The sequence below is a fragment of the Channa argus genome, chromosome 14 (assembly GCF_033026475.1).
Source record: "Channa argus isolate prfri chromosome 14, Channa argus male v1.0, whole genome shotgun sequence".
Taxonomy (NCBI): Eukaryota; Metazoa; Chordata; class Actinopteri; order Anabantiformes; family Channidae; genus Channa; species Channa argus.
The window spans coordinates 22,719,692-22,745,549 of record NC_090210.1 but is presented as its reverse complement, the minus strand read 5'-3'; the positions used below and the strand labels follow the sequence as shown (position 1 = coordinate 22,745,549).

General features: G+C 41.7%; 3 protein-coding genes, 2 non-coding genes and 1 pseudogene across 7 annotated transcripts; 5 read left to right on the top strand and 1 right to left on the bottom strand.

Moving 5' to 3' along the window:
* Positions 1-979: 979 nt before the first annotated feature.
* On the top strand, positions 980-4,403 carry LOC137098445 (tripartite motif-containing protein 16-like). Of its 3 annotated transcripts, none has more exons than XM_067474679.1 (3): positions 980-2,861; positions 3,673-3,702; positions 3,870-4,403. In XM_067474679.1, exon 1 carries the CDS (start codon positions 1,013-1,015, stop codon positions 2,705-2,707), a length of 1,695 nt encoding a protein of 564 aa, XP_067330780.1. In that variant the 5' UTR covers positions 980-1,012; the 3' UTR covers positions 2,708-2,861; positions 3,673-3,702; positions 3,870-4,403. The 3 variants fall into 3 exon arrangements, with proteins under 3 accessions (XP_067330780.1, XP_067330779.1, XP_067330781.1); XM_067474678.1 differs by having other exon boundaries at positions 3,673-3,790; XM_067474680.1 differs by lacking the exon at positions 3,673-3,702.
* A 1,143-nt stretch (positions 4,404-5,546) lies between these two features.
* Positions 5,547-7,462, top strand: LOC137098447 (tripartite motif-containing protein 16-like). Its single transcript, XM_067474682.1, has one exon. The coding sequence runs from the start codon at positions 5,552-5,554 to the stop codon at positions 7,226-7,228; it is 1,677 nt and encodes a 558-aa protein (XP_067330783.1). The 5' UTR covers positions 5,547-5,551; the 3' UTR covers positions 7,229-7,462.
* A 2,900-nt stretch (positions 7,463-10,362) lies between these two features.
* On the bottom strand, positions 10,363-10,481 carry LOC137099082 (5S ribosomal RNA). The gene has a single exon (XR_010910721.1). It is a non-coding gene; the product is annotated as a 5S ribosomal RNA (ribosomal RNA).
* A 391-nt stretch (positions 10,482-10,872) lies between these two features.
* Positions 10,873-10,991, top strand: LOC137099039 (5S ribosomal RNA). Its single transcript, XR_010910696.1, has one exon. It is a non-coding gene; the product is annotated as a 5S ribosomal RNA (ribosomal RNA).
* Positions 10,992-16,412: 5,421 nt separating this feature from the next.
* On the top strand, positions 16,413-19,094 carry LOC137098444 (tripartite motif-containing protein 16-like; annotated as a pseudogene).
* Positions 19,095-21,162: 2,068 nt separating this feature from the next.
* On the top strand, positions 21,163-24,213 carry LOC137098446 (tripartite motif-containing protein 16-like). The gene is made up of 2 exons (XM_067474681.1): positions 21,163-21,273; positions 21,527-24,213. Exon 2 carries the CDS (start codon positions 21,698-21,700, stop codon positions 23,387-23,389), a length of 1,692 nt encoding a protein of 563 aa, XP_067330782.1. The 5' UTR covers positions 21,163-21,273; positions 21,527-21,697; the 3' UTR covers positions 23,390-24,213.
* Positions 24,214-25,858: the final 1,645 nt, after the last annotated feature.

Genomic DNA, 25,858 nt, shown 5'->3' with positions numbered 1-25,858 from the left:
GTATTTTTATTCTTTTTATCCTTTATTACTTTATATGTATTTATTTTGGCTTTACCATTTTAAATTGTTAAGCACGTTGCTCAGTTTTTGCCGTTTTTAAACTGCTTTATAAATAAAGTTGGTTTGGCTAAGACCAGATATTGTCATTTTTGCCACGGCACCTGTACAGCAATAAGCTAAATTCAGATTCCTCCTGCATTGCCTGGAACTGGGGGGCTGGCTAAAACCCCTAAAAGACTTTCTACCTCCTCTTAGGTAAAGTAAACTCTTATCATGCCATACAATGGTGAAATCAGCTGAGAAGGTTCAGGAAGTTCTCACCGTGCACTATGCTGCTCACAATTGTTGCTGTTCTTGTTAAACAAAATGAACACAGAGCTACAATCAGAGCTGCAAACTCCTTTCGTGTGCTGGTCCTGTTCATCATTTACATCTCTTTCAATAAAAGCCCCTTATTTTGCCCTGTCTCTTCTCTTGGGTCCATCCCTTAACCTAAACGTGACATCTTCAATGTTTAGCTACTAAATTAAATAATTTAAGATTTAGGACAAAAATAACAAGAACAGGATTGAAGAAAAATTGTGCTGTTTGCAACCTGTGGAAAATAGGAGGCCACCAACTGATCCATAAGTATGAGCTGAAAAAACTTAAATATCAAAAGACTCACAACAATAAACTACAGGAAGCTTTTGTGTGAATTGACTTTTAAAATTAACTGATGTGAAAATATCTTTCAGTAACATCTTTGTATTAAAACTGCATTTGTATCAAATGCTTTAATGACTTGATGTATGAACAGTGCAACTCCTCCTTTTCTGCTCTCACACACACTGAGCTGCACTTTATTTCCTTGTTCCCTCCCCTTTAGATCTACAGTTTGAAGATGGGTGTAACCAGGAAGTGCAGGAACTGACAAGATCCATTCCCTGCAGAAACACATGTTGTTTAGATCAGAGCTAAAACTCAGTTCTAAGAAAGTGAAACTGACACAGTCATTATCACTGAAGGGGAAATGGCGCAGAAAGGAGTTAAGCTGGACGAGGAAGCATTTTCTTGTTCGATCTGTCTGGATCTACTGAAGGATCCAGTGACTATTCCCTGTGGACACAGTCACTGTCTGAACTGTATTAAAGGTTTCTGGGATGAAGAGGATCAGAAGAAACTCTACAGCTGTCCTCAGTGTAGACAGACCTTCACACAGAGACCTGTCCTCGTGAAAAACGCCATCTTAGCAGGTTTAGTGGAGGAGCTGAAGAAGACTGGACTCCAAGCTGCTCTTGCTGATCAATGCTATGCTGGACCTAAAGATGTGGCCTGTGATGTCTGTACTGGGAGAAAACTGAAAACTGTTAAGTCCTGTCTTGTTTGTTTGGCATCTTACAGTGAGAAACACCTGCAGCCTCATTGTGAATCTCCTGCTTTTAAAAAACACAAGCTGGTGGAGCCCTCCAAGAACCTCCAGGAGAACATCTGCCCTCGTCATGATGAGGTGATGAAGATGTTCTGCAGTACTGATCAGCAGAGTATCTGTTATCTCTGCTCTGTGGATGAACATAAAGGCCACGACACAGTCTCAGCTGCAGCAGAAAGGACTGAGAGGCAGAGAGAGCTCGAGGGGAGTCGACAACAAATCCAGCAGAGAATCCAGGACAGAGAGAAAGATGTGAAGGTTCTTCAACAGGAGGTGGAGGCTCTCAATCGCTCTGCTGAGAAAACAGCGGAGGACAGTGAGAAGATCTTCACTGAGCTGATCCGTCTCATTGAGAAAAGAAGCTCTGAGGTGAAGCAGCAGATCAGATCCCAGCAGGAAACTGAAGTGAGTCGAGTCAAAGAGCTTCAGGAGAAGCTGGAGCAGGAGATCACTGAGCTGAAGAGGAAAGATGCTGAGCTGGAGCAGCTCTCACACACAGAGGATCACAACCAGTTTCTACACAACTACCCCTCACTGTCACAACTCAGTGAATCTACACATACATCCAGCATCAACATCCGTCCTCTGAGATACTTTGAGGATGTGACAGCAGCTGTGTCAGAGCTCAGAGATCAACTACAGGACATTCTGAGACAGACATGGACAAACATCTCATCATTAGTGATTCAAGTGGATGTTTTACTGTTAGATCCAAAGGCAGAACCAGAGACCAGAGCTGGATTCTTAAAATATTCATGTGAAATCACACTGGATCCAAACACAGCAAATGATTATCTGTTATTATCTGAGGGAAACAGAAAAGTAACAGTAGTGAGTCAAAAACAATCTTATTCTAGTCACAAAGACAGATTCACATTTTTCTGTCAGGTCCTGAGCAGAGAGAGTCTGACTGGACGTTGTTACTGGGAGGTGGAGTGGAGAGGGACAGCAGTTGATGTAGCAGTCACATACAAGAACATCAGCAGAAGTGTGAACGGTGAAGGATGTGATTTTGGTAACAATGACAAATCTTGGGCACTAACGTGTTTCCAAAAAAAATTTGAATTTTGGTTCAACAAAATTAAAATTCCAGTCTCAGGTCCTCAGTCCTCAAGAATAGGAGTGTACCTGGATCACAGAGCAGGTATTCTGTCCTTCTACAGTGTCTGTGAAACCATGACTCTCCTCCACAGAGTCCAGACCACATTCACTCAGCCTCTACATGCTGGACTTTTCCTTTTTGACTGTGGATCCACTGCTGAGTTGTGTAAACTTCCATCAAGTCGTCGTCATTAAAAGACAGTTTGTTGAAATGAGAGAGACACCACAGAGATCAGCCAATCAAACATCACAAGTTTTTCATTTAGTATATTTGTTCTTTTAGTTTCTTAGTTTTTCGTTTATTTCCTGTTTCTGTGGAGCCACTGAGGATATCACTGCTCATGATGAGGTTTGTTTAATCCTTGTGTAATGTTCATATTTTACTTAAACATCCTCTGTTCACAGGTCAAACAGACCAAGAGCACACAGCAGATGGAAACTTCAGCTCATTGAAAAACGATTTAGACACATGTGGTTTAAAACTGACATTTAGATCTGCTTAGTCACATGGATCAAAAGTTGCTGTTGTTTTAAAGGATAGAATGACAGTTGTAAAAAGCATTTCAATCAAGACATTGTGCAAAAATAGCATCTTTATTTTGAAGAAATTATTGTATAATCATAATTAATAAGTAGATCTTTGATTATTTTGACATCGTTGAACAAACTGGGTGTGTTTATGAAGTGAATCTGCATGAAATCACTGAACATAAGTTATTAACAAACTGCTTTAATGTCTGAACAAAGTAAAGCTTTACATAATAAACTACTATAATAAACTATTATTTCTCCAAGAATCGATCAATTATTTCCAGGATCTTGTTCAAAGTTGGTGGAGAAAATATGAAAGTTGTATGAGACGATAACTGAGGCAGTTTTCATCCTGTAACACTACAAACTCCAGTAGAGACAGTGGAACATTTGAACTTGCTGAATGTGCATAAAATATTATGTAGATGAAAAAAGACCACTCTGACTCTTATTTTACTGCCTTTTTTAAATATAGCTCACACAAAGCTGCAGAGACAAATTTATCTCTAACATTTAACCTTCTCAACATGAACAAAAACTCTCCTTGTCACAGCATCCGCCCTTCTATCCTCCCCTTCCCTCCTGCTCTCTCTCTCTCTCACTCTCCCTGTTTGTTTTCTTTCTCCCAGAGCACCTGGACTGCAGCGGCGGCCACACCTGTAAGCAATCACTCATCGTAATGACAGCAGTTCATATACCGGTCTCCTCCACGCCACAAGTTGCCAAATCGTCGCAGTAACCTCCTTGGTACTCGTGTACATTAGGCTCCTGGTAAAAACCCGTTAGTTAGAAACAGCTAACCTGCTCTTTGTCTCCCTGCCCTCAGATCCTCCGGCCGCCCTGCTGTGTTCAGCGATCCCCTTGGCTCCTCGTCTCCACGGCTCCTTCTCCCGCGGTCACCATTCAACCTCCACCTGTGACTCGCCCCCCAATCGCCCCCCCCCGCACAAGGCATCAAGCTCCTCGGACCAGCCTCTCCGTTCTCCGGACATCGCCTCCTGGCAGCGCTCCCCTTTTCCCCCGACCCAATCCACTATACCTTCCCCTAAATAAACATTCACGCCTTCCTAACCGCCTGGTTCCGTCTCTCTTTCTGGGTCCGCAAAACATTAAATACACATCAAAGTGTGACACTCCTGGGACATGTAAATGCACATGGACACAAAACTCCTACATTTATAGCAGTAAATTATCCTCACACTTCTCCAAGCAGAAACTAAAGAACTTCTGATCAGATCACACTCAGGTTGAACCTGGGAGATACTGATATGAGTGATAAACTCTCTCTCTACACCACCTGCCTTGATGTAAAACTGAAGAGTCTCTTTCTTTTGGCCCAATCTTTATGAACTAATGGAAATTCTTACTGCTAATAATTAGCTGTAAAAAATAGTAAATGCATAATGGAACCAAAGTGCCACCAAATGGTAAAGATGCTCATTACATCCGTGTAGCATCTTACACTGATAAAGCTCAACATTATGACCATGTGCAGTTTAATACAATCCAATACAGTAGTTCTGCCATGAAGTCTACGTTCACGAGGTTATAATTTCTCAGTTCTTAGGTTGAAACTGTCAGGTGATAATTCTACTATTGTTTCTATTACTGTTTATTATTAAGGTTTTTTAAATAGGGCCAATGGGACCTGGTGGTTCAATAAGCAGAGCAGCAGGAACAGGAGTGTAGGAGTGTAGCTGGATCACGGAGCAGGTATTCTGTCCTTCTACACTGTCTCTGAAACCAGACTCGCCTCCACAGAGTCCAGACCACATTCACTCAGCCTCTCTATGCTGGACTTTGTCTTTTAGGTCTTGGATCCACTGCTGAGTTCAGTAAAATCAATTGATGGAACAAGTGATGTAAAAATCTAATGTGTTAAATTGTATATTCTAGTTAGTTTTTTGGAAGGTTTACACTGATGTTTAAACCAGAGACAACACACATCACCTGTCAATCATGGTGGTATTTTAACATCTAATTTATTGTTCTAATAATAGTTTGGGTTTGTGTAGTTTTTTACCTGTGACTTCTGCAGCGGCAGATGACTTCACTGCTCATGATATGTTTTTTCTCTAGGTAAAATTTTTATCTACTCTGTGATATAAATGTGTAATAAAATTTCTATTGTAATGTTTCTCTTCTACTGCATGAGTAGAAATTATCAGATTTTGTCATTGATTTTTTGAAACTATTCTGAAAATATAACTGAACCAGTTTTCAGTCTGAAATTTTTGTTCTATAAAGTCTGAAAATTCATCCCTATTGCTGCTGCTTTCAAACACAGTGAGCTCCTCCCTATTAACAGATTTATTTTTGTTCCTTCCTCCTTCACAGATCTGTCAGTGTAAGGATGTGTGTAAACAACATGGAGGTACATGACTGAGCTGGTAAAACCTATTGACTGCATCATGGGAACAAGAGCAAAGATCAGTTTTCCTTCAGGGCACAGAGCTTGTTGTTCTTCGGACAAAAGTGAAACTATTCAACAATCACAATCGGGGGAAAATGGCAAAGCAAGGAAACCAACTGGACCAAGAAAAATTCTCCTGTTCAATCTGTTTAGAGGAACTGAAGGATCCAGTGACTATTCCCTGTGGACACAGTTACTGTCTGAACTGTATTAAAACCCACTGGGATGAAGAAGATGGAAAGAAACTCCACAGCTGTCCTCAGTGTAGACAGACCTTCACACCGAGACCTGCTCTGGTAAAAAACACCATGTTGGCTGAATTAATGGAAGAGCTGAAGAAACATGAGGTTCCAGTTGCTCCTGCTGATCACTGCTATGCTGGACCTGAAGATGTGGCCTGTGATTTCTGTACTGGGACAAAACTGAAAGCTGTTAAGTCCTGTTTGATGTGTCTGGTCTCTTACTGTGAGAAACACCTGCAGCCTCATTATGATGTAGCACAGTTAAAAAAACACAAGCTGGTGGAGCCCTCCAAGAACCTGCAGGAGAACATCTGCCCTCGTCATGATGAGGTGATGAAGATGTTCTGCCGTACTGATCAGCAGTGTATCTGTTATCTCTGCTCTGTGGATGAACATAAAGGCCACGACACAGTCTCAGCTGCAGCAGAAAGGACTGAGAGGCAGAGAGAACTCGAGGGGAGTCGACAACAAATCCAGCAGAGAATCCAGGACAGAGACAAAGATTTGAAGGTGCTTCAACAGGAGGTGGAGGCTCTCAATCGCTCTGCTGAGAAAACATTGGAGGACAGTGAGAAGATCTTCACTGAGCTGATCCGTCTCATTGAGAAAAGAAGGTCTGAGGTGAAGCAGAAGATCAGATCCCAGCAGGAAACTGAAGTGAGTCGAGTCAAAGAGCTTCAGGAGAAGCTGGAGCAGGTGATCAATGAGCTGAAGAGGAAAGATGCTGAGCTGGAGCAGCTCTCACGCACAGAGGATCACAACCAGTTTCTACACAACTACCCCTCACTGTCACAACTCAGTGAATCTACAGATACATCCAGTGTCAACATCCGTCCTCTGAGATACTTTGAGGATGTGACAGCAGCTGTGTCAGAGCTCAGAGATCAACTACAGGACATTCTGAGACAGACATGGACAAACATCTCATCATTAGTGGATGAAGTGGATGTTTTACTGCCACAACCAGAACCAAAGACCAGAGCTGGATTCTTAAAATATTCATGTGAACTCACACTGGATCCAAACACAGCAAATGAAAATCTGTTATTATCTGATGGAAACAGAAAAGTAACATTCATGAGTCAAAAACAGTCTTATTCTAGTCACAAAGACAGATTCATTCATTGGTTTCAGGTCCTGAGCAAAGAGAGTCTGACTGGACGTAGTTACTGGGAGGTGGAGTGGAGAGGGACAGGGGTTGATGTAGCAGTAACATACAAGAACATCAGCAGAGCAGGAAGAGGCCATGAATGTGTATTTGGATTAAATGACAAATCTTGGGTACTTACATGTTTCCAAAACAGTTATAAATTTTGTTTCAACCATATTAAAACTCCAGTCTCATGTCCTCAGTCCTCCAGAATAGGAGTGTACCTGGATCACAGAGCAGGTATTCTGTCCTTCTACAGTGTCTCTGAAACCATGACTCTCCTCCACAGAGTCCAGACCACATTCACTCAGCCTCTACATGCTGGACTTTATGCTGGTTTTGAGGATGGAGACACAGTTAAGTTCTGCAAACTAAATTAGACAAAGACCATTTTAGTTTCAGTTGGTTAAAATCAGAGGGGACCAAAAGGAGGGAGTTACAGTAGACAAGTCCGGAAGCGACAGACTGTGAACCAGTATGGCAGCGGTAAGAGGTGTGAGGGAGAGACAGAGGCGGTTGATGCTGCAAAGGTGGAAGTAGGCCGACTGTGTTGTTATTCATGTGGGAAGTAAAGGAGAGTGTGCTATCGAGGACGACACCCAGACTCTTAACCTGAGGGGAGGGAGAGAGAGAGGAAGGGTCAAGAGAAATTGCAAAACTGTTGTAACAGTAAAAGTGAATTTGATATTTATAGTATGTAAATGATAAAAACAAGGGACTCAGGACAGAACCCTGGGTCACACCTGTGGGGACTGGGAGTCAATATCACTGCATCTGCTTTTAGTTTCTCTAAACTTGCAACTTCTTGATGCAAACTGTATTTTGTTGGTCTTTACATTTACATGTATTGTAGTTTTTAAATTGACATACAAATAAAATATGTACTTAAAAAGTGTAATTATGGTGGTAATGAAATTTCTTTGACACAATTGAGGTCTGTGAGATGGGTTTTAATGATTTGCTATAAATCTAACAGTTCCTTTATATCCCGGAAATTTATGTGAACATATTAGCAACTGAAACCTGAAATCTGAGGGTCCGATTTAATAAAAGCTGCAGTGTTGCTGAGATGAAGATGGCAGACGGGGTAGAAGTACACAAAATGAATTACTCGTGTAAAAAGCAAATACTCCAATACAGATATCACTGGAACTTCTTTACTCAAGTTAAAGTAATAAAAACAAAAGTACTTGACAAAGAAAACTATGTATGTTTAAACCTACTGGATTTGATCCTGTTGAATTTGCAATTTTAGTTCAGATTCGTTCAACAAACTGTCAAAGGTGATAATTATGAGAAACATATGAAGGACGACAATTTATTTGAATTTTGACTTTTTCCTTAGAATTCTAACTCTAAACTCAGGATTCTTATTTTTTTTTCAAAATTCATTATTCAAATAACTTTATTAAACCCATATGGAAATTGTGTTGTCTTGTTACAGCTGCTCTCTGCAGGAAAAGTAAAAAACAAAGGAAAAGCACCTCAACCAAACCAAGGAGAAAAACCACATGGACAAATGAACAATCTACTGAAATGCAACTAAAAACAAAATACGATAGATAATAATTGACCTTAAAATAAAATAATAAATAATTGTCCATTTTGACCTTTCAGTCCCCTCCTGTTTACAAGAGGGGGACGAGTTGAACAGTTTATGTCTCCTGTGTTGTTCTGTGATCAGTCTCTGGCTGAAAGTGCTGCTCTGTGCAGCCAGCACACAGTGGACTGGGTGGGAGGGATTGTCCAGGACTGAAAGGAGTTTGGACAACATTCTCCAAACCACAGCATAGAAGATGGAGCTGGCTACCACAGACTCAGAACATCCAGAGCAAGGTGCTGCAGATGTTGAAGGACATTAGTCTCCTAGAAAATACAGCTGCTCTGTGTTTTTCTTTAGATTGATGCTTCATTAACTGACCGGTCCAGTTTATTGTCCAGGTGGACAGGACACCCAGGTATTTGTACTCTGAAATTTCTACGAATCATAAACTTGTGACAGTATTTAATGATCAATATCTATATATGAAAATGTAAATAACTTCCCGTTCGTTTTGCCATTATTATTAAGGGTCAATATAAGCAGCACTTAACATCATTAGCGTGTCTTCACTCCGCTTTGCTAAAACACCGGTGCGGCTCATAAGGACGCTGTCACAGCCGGTCAGTGACGGTGTTACTGAGGAAATACGTACGTGAATCGCATCATTGGCTGAAGCGGACACTCTCTCACTGAATCACTGCGAAATAACAGAATAAATTGTTGTGTTTTTATTTTCAAATCAGGTTGGATGTTTTTCTGTGCGCGGAGACAGTGTCAGCAGCGCGCAATTGCGCACACGCGCAGATTAGCGGGAACATTGCTTCCACCGCCAAAAGTCAAAAAACATAAAACATGATCTTGACAGACCCCCAGGCTTGTCCAGGTTGGTGTAGATCCGGGGTAGTAAGTGGATGAGGGCGTCCTCCACTCCCAGCTGAGGGGGATAAGCAAACTGGAGGGGGTCCAGAGATGTCACAACATCCCTGCAGGGCATTTGTGGCCCCCTCAGACCATCTTTTCACGACAAACTAGATACTCAATAAAACTAAAAAATACAAAAAAGAATAAATTAAAACCAATCCCCCAAGAAGGAGAGAAACTGCAAAAGGCTGCGTCTGTTCCCGCGGATTAAGCATTACCTAGTTATTACTTTGGTTTATTATTTTTTTTTTGCCTGGGCTACATGTAAAAGCAGTTGGTGGTTTAAAAACCTTTTCAGGGAATGCGGACACTTCTGCAGACAAAAAGTGAAAACATTTAACACCACACTGTGTTTCCCCACAGTGATCAGGTTTCAGTGCAGCTCTTTCGCCTCCTGGTGGCCACACAGTTTATGACAAGGCTGGTGTTAAGCGTTTAGAACAGCCTCCTGCAGGATCTCAGCGTTTCTAAGCACAAAAACATTTATTCATTTTTTAGAAATGTAACACATATTAAGTTGTTAGCAGATATAAGGACATTTTAGTGTCAAATTGTAACGGGTTAGTTTTTAGGGTTGGACGCAATAAGGTGCTTGACACAACTTCTCAGTTTTAACCAAGTTTATTAAAGAATGTTGTTGGCAAAGCAGGATGGTGATGTGGTTGCCCTCAGACTCGCTAGGTGGCGCTGATCTCCAGTCTATGAGGGAGGACACACATACTAGTACTTAATACTGACTTATGGGAAATGGAGTCTAAAACAAAGGTAGGACTTACTAGAGTTCGTGGGGAGACGAGCTGAGTTTAGCGGTTTGACAACGTTATTGTGCCGGAGGATTTTAGCAGAGAAAGGAAAAAGTCACCGGCACCACCAAGTTCTCGTGTCCTGGATCAGATCAAAATTGGTCTGAAGCAAATTGGAGAAGGGATTCTTTGTTTCAGTCATTTGTCAAAAAGAAAAGTCCCTTTGTCACATTGTGAGGGTTGGATGCTTCACCTGTGATGATAACAAAGTGCATATTTTGAGGTTTTGGATTGTTGCTGAGGAAAAAGCTTACAGCACCTGGTATTCCCAGGCGGTCTCCCATCCAAGTACTAACCAGGCCCGACCCTGCTTAGCTTCCGAGATCGGACGAGATCGGGCGTGTTCAGGGTGGTATGGCCGTAAACCATGAGAGTTTTGGCAAACAGGCCTTTTGAGAAGGAGGTGGTCGACGATCTCTGGCTCTTGTCAGGTGTCACATCGCTCTCGATGTGAGCAAATGAAGCACGGGGGGCATCAAATAAACAGCGGCGTCTTGGAGAGGCGGCCCCCAGCAGCAAAGTGCTTCCACAGTCCTAGTCTGCTCTCAGCTGGTTGCTGCTCTGCTCTTTCTAACAACGGATCACAGCAGATCAGGAGGAGCAGTTACTAAGTATTTCCGCCTCCTCTTTAGCCACCCTCCAGCCGGTAGCTCCTCAGGCGAGCACCCAGGTGGTCTATGGCTGAAACTGAGCCAGTTGGATGGGATGCTGATGATGATGTGCTTGTATAAAATGTGTGTTTGTGCGGGGAGCTGTGGCTTACGGCCATACCACCCTGAACACGCCCGATCTCGTCCGATCTCGGAAGCTAAGCAGGGTCGGGCCTGGTTAGTACTTGGATGGGAGACCGCCTGGGAATACCAGGTGCTGTAAGCTTTTCTTTTTCCCCCCAGTTTTCTCTTACAGACAGTAGAGGGCGCTGCTGCTGCTGCTGCTTCACTGTAGACAGACTGTTTAAAAGCAAGGAGTGGACGGGGGAGCTGTGTGAAGAACCTCTGGCAGAAACTTCCTCTCACGTCATGTTCACATTATCTTTCATTATGGGTTTGTTCGGTAAAGGCAGCAAAATGTTCCCTCTCAACGTTTGACCGATGTAAATCCTAAGAGTTTTACTCCTGTAACAAAGTCTACACATCGTTTGAAGTGGCAAGAACATGGAGGCAGATATTTGCTCCCAGAAGTGCAGCTGTCAACCACAATTCGCCACTGTCCTCCTTTAACACACCTTTCACTGTCAGGTGTGTAATAGAAGTTGGTGCTCCGCTCACTGCCAAAGAGGAAAGTGGAGGAAAACCTGGGCAAGAGTGTCAAGACACCATTTTAAGGTCCGTCCAGAGACGCAGAAAGAAAATCACAATGACCATCAGCACAGCTGCATTTTGCGAGACGGTTGGGCCCAAAGTAGAATCAGAGGTGCGAGGGCCATCCTTCGGCGGGAGAGCGTGCACCGGGTGCTTGTATGTCTCCGATGGGGTGAGTCAAACATGGACATGGAAAACATTCTCTTCGCCGTGGATCGCAATGATGAACGTGATGGAGGCTGGAAAGTCACAGTGATTAGCAGACAACCTGACAGTTTGCTGAGGGAACTGAGGACGTAAATAAGCAAAGTGATGAGAGCAGGTGAAACTGATTAGTGATGTGTCATGAGCAAAAGATGCGGCTCTGAGAGCCGATGCTTTGTAGTGAATCAGAAGAGCCGGCTCGCATCGAGTGAGAGCCGGCTCCCAGTTTTTTCCTTTCGCTGCTTACCTCAGTGCTCAGCCTGATCTCTGCTTACGGCAGAACTTTGTTTTGATTGGTCAGCAATGGCATCGCGGCCAATCACATGTGAGGATATGGGATCATATCATTATGTAAAAACAGAGAGTCGGGTGACAAGAAGTGGAGCGGTGCTCCACTGCAAGTTAACTGTCTGTCAGATAGCGGTGAGGAGAGTGTGTACTGTCGGTGTAGTTGAAACTATGAGTGACACCCAAATGAGAAGCAGCATCAGGCTCCAGTTTAAAGATACTGGAAACAGCAAAGCAGAGTGTGTTCACTGCAAGATGAAAATTACTTTAAGAGCAGGTTCCACCACAAACCTGCAAAGACATATGAGAACTGTCCATTCTATAGTGCAGTTAGAGGGCAAGCTAGCACACATCTACAATCCTGGTGTGTCTCATCCCATAAAAACAGCAAGTGAATCAGCATCTACTGGCTTCCCCACAAATACAGGTATAACCTCTCCTTCTGCAACTCAAAGCAAAATAAGCCAGTTTATACCGAAAGTGATGACCCCACCCAAACAGCACAGCATTGATGAAGAGTTGGCTAAAATGATAGCTACTGATTTCCAACCCTTTTCCATTGTGGAGGACAGAGGTTTTAAAAGTTTTGTCAAAACTTTAAATCCCACATTCTCTACTCAGTAGAAAAACATTGTCCCAAACAACAATACCTAAACTATATGACACAGAAGACGCATTATGGCAAGAAAGGGTGAAAAAAGCTCCATCAGTTTGCCTGACAACTGACTGCTGGACCTCCAGAACCACCTGCTCTTTCATGGCTGTCACTAGCCATTTCATTGATAATTACAAGATGACATCTTCCCTTCTGGACTGATTTGAGTTCACAGATAGACACACTGCAGAAAACCTGGCAGAGGAGCTAATAAGAGTGTCAAAAGTGTGGCAAGTAGAGGACAAAGTGGTGCTGTGTGAGCAACTGTGCCCTGTGGATTTATTTGCTGTTTTGTTGTTAATTTGTGCAATAAAAAGTTTGATTAAATATTAAACAAAAAAATGGCTTTGTAACAGAATAAATGCACAAAATCAGGCAATTATAAGGATTCTCATGAAAACACTGCACATGAAAGGATTTTCAACAAACAAACCATGAGGTTTTGCAAAGGTGGTAAAATAAAGGCCTATAAAACAATCCTAAATTAAGAGCCGCTCAGGAGTCGAAAGAGCCGGCTCTTCTTCAGGAGCTGAGCCAAAAGAGCCGGCTCTCTGAAAAGAGCCGAACTTCCCATCACTAAAACTGATTACCGGTGATTAGTAAAGCGTAACCAATGTGACGGGACCAGGAAACAGGAAGTGGCTGCAAAAAAAAGGTCATAAAGAGGAAGTGAAGTTGGGGATCCTGAAACAAATGTCTCACTGTGCTGTATATTCCAACATTTCTAACTTCTTTTACATTTTTTATTATTAACAGGATTCACACTCATTGGTATAGAATAATAAATTCAGCAACACACATTTATACATATGTACCACTTGTTGCTAAACCCACTTGTTTTGTTTGATTATGCTTTAAAATGTAAAGTACACTCTGATATTTCTCTTTTTTTCTCCTGTAAAACGATGAGTATTTGTTCAGATTCAAGTCTTTAGTATTCGAGTGTATCTTTAGCTGTATCCATAAGTTCATATATAACAGTGTCCACATTCCAGTCTCAGGTCCTCAGTCCTCCAGAATAGGAGTGTACCTGGATCACAGAGCAGGTATTCTGTCCTTCTACAGTGTCTCTGAAACCATGACTCTCTTTCACAGAGTCCAGACCACATTCACTCAGCCTCTACATGCTGGACTTAAACTTTTTGGTAGTGTATCCACTGCTGAGTTGTGTAAACTCCCATCAAGTTGTCGTCTTTCAAAACACGAAGTTTTTTGAAATGAGAGAGACACCACAGAGATCAGCCAATCAAACATCACAAGTTTTTCATTTAGTATATTTGTTCTTTTAGTTTCTTAGTTTTTCGTTTATTTCCTGTTTCTGTGGAGCCACTGAGGATATCACTGCTCATGATGAGTTTTGTTTAATCCTTGTGTAATGTTCATATTTTCGTTAAACATCCAAACAAACAGAGCAATAAAACATACTGAGACTAAGACCAGGTGACTGACGTGTCCTGTTAATGTCTCCATATATTCTCCTACACTGTCAAAAATGGAAGGACTGTTTGTAAAAGGCTAAAAAATATGTTGTGAAAATCCTCCAATTAATGAACAGTTTTGTAAAAGGCAGCACATGAAGATTTTGGCCAGTGTTTCCATTTCCTCCACACTGTTCAGACTCTCATTCACTATGAGGATCTAAAAAATACACAACACTGAGTGTCTCACTGTTGTTCAGGGACTAAATGAACAAAGTACGTGAGGTACTGCAACAGTTATGCTCTAAGGAGACGACTTGCAGATTTCCAGCAGATGTCGCCATTTTAACTGTGTCAACACATTTGCTTCAAATTGATTCAAAGCTTCAGTAGAACAAAGTAAATTATGAGAAAAAAGCCAGAATTCTGAAACAAAAGTCACATTCAAAAACATATTTATAGCGACTCTAATCCTCTGCTCCACAAAGTAACATTTCTAGTAATGAATAAAAGAATATAAGTGTTAATACACAGAAACAACAGCAGGTAAAGGTGGAGCTGATATAATGTCTTTATGTGCTGACAGCTGCTTCAGCCATTACAATACATCATGAGCAGTACCTTAAATAACATCAAATGGAAATACTCCAGTAAAGTACAAGTACCCCGAAATTGTATTCAAGTCCAGAACTTGAGTAAATCTAATCTAGTAAGACATCCTGTCTCTGGCTCCACAAAGAAGTGTGTTAGCTAGGCACCAACCATAAAACTACCCACATCTGAACATTTGCTTCCCAGCAGGAATCAGTACAGATGATCAAGTGACAAGAACTTGCTAAGTAGACTCCGGACCACATTGTATGAAGGCTGATTTGCATTGACTCATCTCTTACTGGGATTACTGTTGTATGCAGCGCAGTGAAATCTGAGTCGCACGAGGAATCATAGTACTAAAAAACAGGCTACGAGAGAAATAGTACTTGGTACTAAGAGAAGTAAGCACCTGGCCTGGGAACAGTTTACCAACTAAATTATTACCATCGTGTGGAGAAAGTTACAGTTTAAATAGAAAAGGACAGCACAGAGCAAGTCTTTGTCCACAATGTTCTAACACCAGTCTGTCTTGTCTGAGTTTTATAAGGTGATTCCAGGTCTGGACTCTGCTCCTCCACTCCCTCCCCCACCATGTCCAGAGTCATGACCAGCCAAAGAACTTGTGGCAAAGAACAAGAAAGGGGACGTGGCAAAGGAAGAAGACATCAATGTGTCCAAGAAGCTTGTTTTCAGTGTGGTGAGAAAGGACAGGGCCTCTGATAGTCCATCCAAAATCAGAGTACAGGCCATGTCAAAACCAATACAGGAAGCCACCAATGGCATGAAGCCTGTGTTTGATCCCCTGTTACCAGCAGCTGTAATAATTTCATGTGAGAATTCTCTAGTGCTTGTTACCATATTGTTTTTTAAAGTAAGAGACCAACCAAGTGAGTGGTGCTTCCTTCAAATTCACAGGAGGTGAATGCAGCCATACACCCCAGAGTGCTAAAAATCATTCTTCCTCTGGTAGAATCAAATTTGACCAATTTTGGTGTTTGCTACAGTACGTAGATGATTTGCTAATTTCTATTTGTCCATTTGAAGAAGCATGCAAAAAATGAATATGCTGCACCTGTTAAAGCCTCTTCTAGACAAGGGCCATAAAGTATGTTTTTCTCACTGCAGTTTGCAGAATAAAGTGACATATCTGGGTCCTGTGATCACTCCAGAGGAAAACTGTCACAAAAAGTATGTTATTGTTTGCACATGAGGAAACCATGTAGACTCCTGAAGAAAGAAAGTGTTGCCCCTGCACTTGCTTTGCCTAATCTGAGTTGGTTGTTGACCAGGAGACAGTTGCAGGACTTCTTTGTTATCCCAACCTCATGGGTGTAGAACAGCCTGTTCCTTGTTTCTAATCAGGCTGGATCCAGTTGTAGCTGGTCTCCCTCTCTGTCTGAGAGCTGTTGCAGCAGAGAAAGCTGTGTTAGCATCATGTGATGTGGTTAGCTGTTCTGATTTACTGCTTGAACAGCCTAACATTGCTGTGATGCTATGTTCACAAAACTCAGGTTCAGATCCAGTTAGCCGACACAGAGCAGTTAAACAAGTCAAAGTCCACATTCAAGAAACAAAGTCCATAAGGAAATCAGAGTTCTGAACCAGGCCAGAGAGAAACACAATCCAGAATCCAGGTCAGTCAAGCAGAGAAGCAGAGTTCAGATAATCAGAAAGACTTTTGAAGCCAGGGGGTCAGACAGGTTATCAGGTTCAGAGACAGATTCGAGTAGTACCTGGTAGACAGGTGAGTTGGAGAGTTGCTTCACAGACACCTTACACAACATGGAGTGTAGTTCTGTTCTGCTGAGCATGTTTCTCCTTCTTCCTGATTAAACTCACCATAACCAAGACTGTGAGCTGCCTTTTGCCTCCTAAACTTACAGTTTTTGCCGTGACACTCATCACCCAGTTACCTGCTAAGCTGATCCCTGTTACTCATTAGCTTCAGTAATGTACCTGTTGTTGCATAGAGTCTTCTTCTGTGTGTATAGTCTCAGTTTTGTAATTGGACAAGTTAAGATAAACATAACTACAACAAATATAACATTTTTTGCATCTTTCTGCAGTGTGTGTCTGTCACATTATTTTAAAATTGCTCAAATGCTTTAATAACTTGATGAATGAACAGTGCAACTCCTCCTTTTCTGCTCTCACACACACTGAGCTGCACTTTATTTCCTTGTTCCCTCCCCTTTAGATCTACACTTTGAAGATGGGTGTAACCAGGAAGTGCAGGAACTGAAAGGCTCCATTCTCTGCAGAAACACATGTTGTTTAGATCAGAGCTCAAACTCTCAGTTCAAAAAACGAGAAACTGACAGTCATTATCACTGAAGGGGAAATGGCGCAGAAAGGAGTTCAGCTGGACGAGGAAGCATTTTCTTGTTCGATCTGTCTGGATCTACTGAAGGTTCCAGTGACTATTCCCTGTGGACACAGTTACTGTCTGAACTGTATTAATAGTTTCTGGGATGAAGAGGACCAGAAGAAACTCCACTGCTGTCCTCAGTGTAGAAAGACCTTCACACCGAGACCTGTCCTGTTGAAAAACACCATGTTAGCAGTTTTAGTGGAGGAGCTGAAGAAGACTGGACTCCAAGCTGCTCCTGCTGATCACTGCTATGCTGGACCTGAAGATGTGGCCTGTGATGTCTGTACTGGGAGAAAACTGAAAGCTGTTAAGTCCTGTCTGGTTTGTTTGGTCTCTTACTGTGAGAAACACCTGCAACCTCATTATGAATCTCCTGCTTTTAAAAAGCACAAGCTGGTGGAGCCCTCCAAGAACCTCCAGGAGAACATCTGCTCTCATCATGATGAGGTGATGAAAATGTTCTGCTGTACTGATCAGCAGTTTATCTGTTATCTCTGCTCTGTGGATGAACATAAAGGCCACGACACAGTCTCAGCTGAAGCAGAAAGGACTGAGAGGCAGAGAGAACTCAAAGGGAGTCGACAACAAATCCAGCAGAGAATCCAGGACAGAGAGAAAGATGTGAAGGTGCTTCAACAGAAGGTGGAGGCTCTCAATCGCTCTGCTGAGAAAACAGTGGAGGACAGTGGGAAGATCTTCACTGAGCTGATCTGTCTCATTGAGAAAAGAAGGTCTGAGGTGAAGCAGAAGATCAGATCCCAGCAGGAATCTGAAGTGAGTCGAGTCAAAGAGCTTCAGGAGAAGCTGGAGCAGGAGATCACTGAGCTGAAGAGGAAAGATGCTGAGCTGGAGCAGCTCTCACACACAGAGGATCACAACCACTTTCTACACAACTACCCCTCACTGTCAAAACTCAGTGAATCTACACATACATCCAGCATCAACATCCGTCCTCTGAGATACTTTGGGATGTGACAGCAGCTGTGTCAGAGCTCAGAGATCAACTGCAGGACATTCTGAGACAGACATGGAAAAACATCTCATCATTAGTGACTCAAGTGGATGTTTTACTGTTAGATCCACAACCAGAACCAAAGACCAGAGCTGGATTCTTAAAGTATTCATGTGAAATCACACTGGATCCAAACACACCAAATGAAAATCTGTTATTATCTGAGGGAAACAGAAAAGTAATATTAATGGGTCAAAAACAGTCTTATTCTAGTCACACAGACAGATTCACTGGTTACTGGTTTCAGGTCCTGAGCAGAGAGAGTCTGACTGGACGTTGTTACTGGGAGGTGGAGTGGAGAGGGACAGGAGTTATTGTAGCAGTCACATACAAGAATGTCAGCAGAGCAGGAAGAGGCCATGAATGTGTATTTGGATTTAATGACAAATCTTGGGTACTTATTTGTTACCAAAACAGTTTTGAATTTTGGTTCAATAAAATTAAAATTCCAGTCTCAGGTCCTCAGTCCTCCAGAATAGGAGTGTACCTGGATCACAGAGCAGGTATTCTGTCCTTCTACAGTGTCTCTGAAACCATGACTCTCCTCCACAGAGTCCAGACCACATTCACTCAGCCTCTACATGCTGGACTTTTCCTTTTTGACTGTGGATCCACTGCCGAGTTTTGTAAACTCCCATCAAGTCGTCGTCATTCAAAGACAGTTTGTTGAAATGAGAGAGACACCACAGAGATCAGCCAATCAAACATCACAAGTTTTTCATTCAGTATATTTGTATATTTAGTTTCTTAGTTTTTCGTTTATTTCCTGTTTCAGTGGAGCCACTGAGGATATCACTGCTCATGATGAGGTTTGTTTAATCCTTGTGTAATGTTCATATTTTGCTTAAACATCCTCTGTTCACAGGTCAAACAGACCAAGAGCATTGATGTGGGTTTAAGACGACTCTGGTACAAAAATGTCTATAAAACACAGCAGATGGAAACTTCAGCTCATTGACAAACGATTTAGACACATGTGGTTTAAAACTGACATTTAGATCTGTTTAGTCACATGGATCAAAAGTTGCTGTTGTTGTGTTAAAGGATGAAAGTTCACCTTTTGTTAAAAGCATTTTTATCAAGACTTGATTTAATGAATAAAGCATCTTCTGCTGTGAACAAACAGTGTGATATCACAGAGATTTCCATTCTTTACTGGTGTTGTTTGAAGCTTCAAATGCTCCGTGAAGTTTTTACTTGTCTTTGTGTTCTTGTCTCTAAAGCCTCAACAACTGCACAGTCTGTGGTGGAAGAAGTGTTCAGATTCTTTACTCATGATGTAAAAGCAACAACACATTCAGAAACAACTGCTGCATTTTAAATTCTAGTCAAGTAAAACTACAGACGGTTGAGAAGAAAACTAGTATCAAAAGTAAAAGTACTCGTGACATATTTATGACATCATACAACAACATTGGATTGTTTCATCAGTGTTTAAGCAGCATTTTTCTGGTGAAGCAGGAGCTGATTTGAACTACTTCACATACAGTCATGTATCCAGTGGTTCTCAACCTAAGGGTTGGGCCCCTACAAAGAGACACCACAGACATGTGAGGAGTCCAGAGATGAGTAATGGGAGGGTGAAAAAACAAAGTGGTGCTTCACAGAAAGTCGGCAGCATTTTCTTCTAAAATGTGGTTCAGCAGGAAACACAACAAAAACCTTCTTCCACCTCCTGATTTATATGAACTTGTCTCACCTGTTCACCAGATGTCCTCAGACCGGTCTCTCTTGTCCCAGTCACTTGAACCTTGTGGCCCATTCACACACCTGTTCCCATTTTGTCAATGATCCAGTCAGAATGTAAACCTGCCTGTGTTTGTGTCCTTGCTGTCTGAGCTCTGTATGTCCATACATGATGTTAGCTTCAGTACAGATCACTGACTGTTCACATTCTAATCACATTCTTTCTGCCTGCAACTTGTTGCTTTTCTTTGCTGTCTCACTAGTTTTTCACCTGTGGCAGCCACTCAGCTTTTACACTGTTTGAGGAAGTTCCACCTTTGTCACATGTGATCCTTCTTTATTCACAGCAAATAATTCGACAAGTGAACAGAAACTTGAATGAACCATGATGGACTGTATGTTCACAGATTTCTTTTGCACTGAACGTCCACGTTCCTGGTGATCATCTTCCAGGCCTGTTCTACAGTTGCTGCACTTCTTGCTTTTTCAGCTTTGTTCGGTGTCATTTAGGCTGAGAGCAATAAAACACACTGAGACCAAGATCAGGTGACTGACGTGTCCTGTTAATGTCTCCATATATTCTTCTACAATGTCAAAAATGGAAAGACTGTGTGTAAAAGGCTAAAAAATATGTTGTGAAAATCCTCCAATTAATGAACGGTTTTGTAAAAGGCAGCACATGAAGATTTTGGCCAGTGTTTCCATTTCCTCCACACTGTTCAGATTCTGATTCACTATGAGGATCTAAAAAATACACAACACTGAGTGTCTCACTGTTGTTCAGGGACTAAATGAACAAAGTACGTGAGGTACTGCAACAGTTATGCTCTAATGAGACGACTTGCTGATTTCCAGCAGATGTCGCCATTTTAACTGTGTCAACACATTTGCTTCATATTGATTCAAAGCTTCAGTAGAACAAAGTAAATTATGAGAAAAAAGCCAGAATTCTGAAACAAAAGTCACATTCAAAAACATATTTATAGCGACTCTAATCCTCTGCTCCACAAAGTACCATTTCTAGTAATGAATAAAAGAATATAAGTGTTATAGAGACGTGTTAATACACAGAAACAACAGCAGGTAAAGGTGGAGCTGATATAATGTCTTTATGTGCTGACAGCTGCTTCAGCCATTACAATACATCATGATCAGTACCTTAAATAACATCAAATGGAAATACTCCAGTAAAGTACAAGTACCTCGAAATTGTATTCAAGTCCAGAACTTGAGTAAATATACTTAGTTCCTTTACTTAGCTGTATATGAGGCAGTTACCTGCAGCTCAGGTGCTCCTTGTCAGCTCCAGAAAATAGAAGCTTAGAACCTCAGAACAGCTGCTCTCCACCACATGCTCATTGTGAGGGAAATTTGATAATCTAGTAAGACATCCTGTCTCTGGCTCCACAAAGAAGTGTGTTAGCTAGGCACCAACCCTAAAACTACCCACATCTGAACATTTGCTTCCCAGCAGGAATCAGTACAGATGATCAAGTGACAAGAACTTGCTAAGTAGACTCCGGACCACATTGTATGAAGGCTGATTTGCATTGACTCATCTCTTACTGGGATTACTGTTGTATGCAGCGCAGTGAAATATGAGTCGCTCATGATATGTTTTTTCTCTAGGTGAAAATTTTATCTACTCTGTGATATAAATGTGTAATAAAATTTGTATTGTAATGTTTCTCGTCTACCACATGAGTAGAAATCATCAGATTTTGTCATTGATTTTTTGAAACTATTCTGAAACTATAACTGAACCAGTTTTCAGTCTGAAATTTTTGTTCTATAAAAAAATTCATCCCTATTGCTGCTGCTTTCAAACACAGTGAGCTCCTCCCTTTTAACAGATTTATTTTTGTTCCTTCCTCCTTCACAGATCTGTCAGTGTAAGGATGTGTGTAAACAACATGGAGGTACATGCCAGAGCTGGTAAAACCTATTGACTGCATCATGGGAACAAGAGCAAAGATCAGTTTTCTATCAGGGCACAGAGCTTGTTGTTCTTCGAACAAAAGTGAAACTATTCAACAATCGCAGTCGGGGGAAAATGGCAAAGCAAGGAAATCAACTGGATCAAGAAAAATTCTCCTGTTCGATCTGTTTAGAGGAACTGAAGGATCCAGTGACTCTTCCCTGTGGACACAGTTACTGTCTGAACTGTATTAAAACCCACTGGGATGAAGAAGATGGAAAGAAACTCCACAGCTGTCCTCAGTGTAGACAGACCTTCACACCGAGACCTGTCCTCGTGAAAAACACCATGTTGGCTGAATTAGTGAAAGAGCTGAAGAAACCTGAGGTTCCAGTTGCTCCTGCTGATCACTGCTATGCTGGACTTGAAGATGTGGCCTGTGATTTCTGCACTGGGAAAAAACTGAAAGCTGTTAAGTCCTGTTTGATGTGTCTGGTCTCTTACTGTGAGAAACACCTGCAGCCTCATTATGATGTAGCACAGTTAAAGAAACACAAGCTGGTGGAGCCGTCCAAGAACCTCCAGGAGAACATCTGCTCTCGTCACGATGAGGTGATGAAGATGTTCTGCCGTACTGATCAGCAGTGTATCTGTTATCTCTGCTCTGTGGATGAACATAAAGGCCACGACACAGTCTCAGCTGCAGCAGAAAGGACTGAGAGGCAGAGAGAACTCGAGGGGAGTCGACAACAAATCCAGCAGAGAATCCAGGACATAGAGAAAGATGTGAAGGTGCTTCAACAGGAGGTGGAGGCTCTCAATCGCTCTGCTGAGAAAACAGTGGAGGACAGTGAGAAGATCTTCACTGAGCTGATCTGTCTCATGGAGAAAAGAAGCTCTGAGGTGAAGCAGCAGATCAGATCCCAGCAGGAAACTGAAGTGAGTCGAGTCAAAGAGCTTCAGGAGAAGCTGGAGCAGGAGATCACTGAGCTGAAGAGGAAAGATGCTGAGCTGGAGCAGCTCTCACACACAGAGGATCAAAACCAGTTTCTACACAACTACCCCTCACTGTCACAACTCAGTGAATCTACAGATACATCCAGTGTCGACATCCGTCCTCTGAGATACTTTGAGGATGTGACAGCAGCTGTGTCAGAGCTCAGAGATCAACTACAGGACATTCTGAGACAGACATGGACAAACATCTCATCATTAGTGACTCAAGTGGATGTTTTACTGCCACAAGCAGAACCAGAACCAAAGACCAGAGCTGGATTCTTAAAATATTCATGTGAAATCACACTGGATCCAAACACAGCAAATGAATATCTGTTATTATCTGAGGGAAACAGAAAAGTAACGGTAATGAGTCAAAAACAGTCTTATTCTAGTCACAAAGACAGATTCATTCATTGGTATCAGGTCCTGAGCAGAGAGAGTCTAACTGGACGTTGTTACTGGGAGGTGGAGTGGAGAGGGACAGGGGTTGATATAGCAGTCGCATACAAGAACATCAGTAGATCAGGATTTGGTGATGAATGTGGATTTGGATACAATGACAAATCTTGGGCACTAAGATGTTTCCAAAATAATTGGAAAACAAAACAATTTTGTTTCAACAATATTAAAACTCCAGTCTCAGGTCCTCAGTCCTCCAGAATAGGAGTGTACCTGGATCACAGAGCAGGTATTCTGTCCTTCTACAGTGTCTCTGAAACCATGACTCTCTTTCACAGAGTCCAGACCACATTCACTCAGCCTCTACATGCTGGACTTTATGCTGGTTTTGAGGATGGAGACACAGTTAAGTTCTGCAAACTAAATTAGACAAAGACCATTTTAGTTTCTCTTGGTTAAAATCAGAGGGGACCAAAAAGAAGGGAGTTGCAGTAGACAAGTACGGAAGCGACAGACTGTGAACCAATATGGCAGCGGTATGAAGTGTGAGGGAGAGACAGAGGCGGTTGATGCTGCAAAGGTGGAAGTAGGCCGACTGTGTTGTTATTCATGTGGGAAGTAAAGGAGAGTGTGCTATCGAGGATGACATCCAGACTCTTAACCTGAGGGGAGGGAGAGAGAGAGGAAGGGTCAAGAGAAATTGCAAAACTGTTGTAACAGTAAAAGTGAATTTGATATTTATAGTATGTAAATGATAAAAACAAGGGACTCAGGACAGAACCCTGGGTCACACCTGTGGGGACTGGGAGTCAATATCACTGCATCTGCTTTTAGTTTCTCTAAACTGGCAAATTCTTGATGCAAACTGTATTTTGTTGGTCTTTACATTTACATGTATTGTAGTTTTTAAATTGACATACAAATGAAATATGTACTTAAAAAGTGTAATTATGGTGGTAATGAAATTTCTTTGACATAATTGAGGTCTGTGAGATGGGTTTTAATGATTTGCTCTAAATCTAACAGTTCCTTTATATCCTGAAAATTTATGTGAAAATATTAGCAACCGAAACCTGAAATCTGAGGGTCCGTTCATCCCACTAACCAGGGATGGAGTTTAGTAAGTTTGTCCAAACTAGTTTCTAGTTTCTATGTTTTTAGTCTGACAAGTGAAGATATACAGTAAACACATTATGTTTAGTTCTGTAAACCTGTTGGAAGTGAAGTGGTAAATAAAGTGCAGACATTCTTGATTCTATTTTTACTGTTCCTTTGCTTTTACTCGTCCTCCCTCCCCACCTGTGTTTCACATCTTGATGTTAATGTTAAATGGCTTTGTTTAAACTTCTCAGTTTCAGCTTCACTGCAACACAGTCTCAGCATGAAGAGCTGAGAAGCAGAAGATGGAGAAAGGAAAGAAAGTTTTGTTTGCCATTGCTGCACCCTGTAGGTAACCAGTGCTGATAAAAATACTTCAGTAAAAGTCAGTTTTACTCTGCACAATTCTTCTCTCTTTTCCCCCTGAGCTTGATTTCTTCCTCTGAATCCACATTTATGTACCAGCAGCATCCAGTCAGAATTTTACTGCCACTTGATTCGTTCATCAAACTTTCAGTGTAAATTGTTTTCTGTGTTGTCACAAAACTGGATTTAGTAAAAGCTGCAGTGTTGCTGAGATGAAGATGGCAGACGGGGTAGAAGTACACAAAATGAATTACTCGTGTAAAAAGCAAATACTCCAATACAGATATCACTGCAACTTCTTTACTGAAGTTAAAGTATTAGCTACCTGCACTAAAACTCAGTCCAATAATAAAAACTATGTGTGTTTAAACCTACTGGATTTGATCCTGTTGAATTTGCAATTTTAGTTCAGATTCGTTCAACAAACTGTCAAAGGTGAAAATTATGAGAAACATATGAAGGACGACAATTTATTTGAATTTTGACTTTTTCCTCAGAATTCTAACTCTAAACTCAGGATTCTTATAATTTTTTTTCAAAATTCATTATTCAAATAACTTTATTAAACCCATATGGAAATTGTGTTGTCTTGTTACAGCTGCTCTCTGCAGGAAAAGTAAAAAAACAAAGGAAAAGCACTTCAACCAAACCAAGGAGAAAAACCACATGGACAAATGAACAATCTACTGAAATGCAACTAAAAACAAAATATGATAGATAATAATTGACCTTAAAATAAAATAATAAATAATTGTCCTTTTCACCTTTCAGTCCCCTCCTGTTTACAAGAGGGGGACGAGTTGAACAGTTTATGTCTCCTGCGTTGTTCTATGATCAGTCTCTGGCTGAACGTGCTGCTCTGTACAGCCAGCACACAGTGGACTGGGTGGGAGGGATTGTCCAGGACTGAAAGGAGTTTGGACAACATTCTCCTCTCAGCCACAACATGCAGAGGGTCCAGATCCTCCCCCAGAACAGAACCAGACCTCCTTATCAGTATATTCAGTCTGTTACCATCTGCCACCCTCATACTGCTGCCTCAGCAAACCACAGCATAGAAGATGGAGCTGGCTACCACAGACTCAGAACATCCAGAGCAAGGTGCTGCAGATGTTGAAGGACATTAGTCTCCTAGAAAATACAGCTGCTCTGTGTTTTTCTTTAGATTGATGCTTCATTAACTGACCGGTCCAGTTTATTGTCCAGGTGGACACCCAGGTATTTGTACTCTGAAATTTCTATGAATCATAAACTTGTGACAGTATTTAATGATCAATATCCAAATATGAAAATGTAAATAACTTCCCGTTCGTTTTGCCATTATTATTAAGGGTCAACATAAGCAGCACTTAGCATCATTAGCGTGTCTTCACTCCGCTTTGCTAAACCACCGGTGCGTCTCATAAGGACGCTGTCACAGCCGGTCAGTGACGG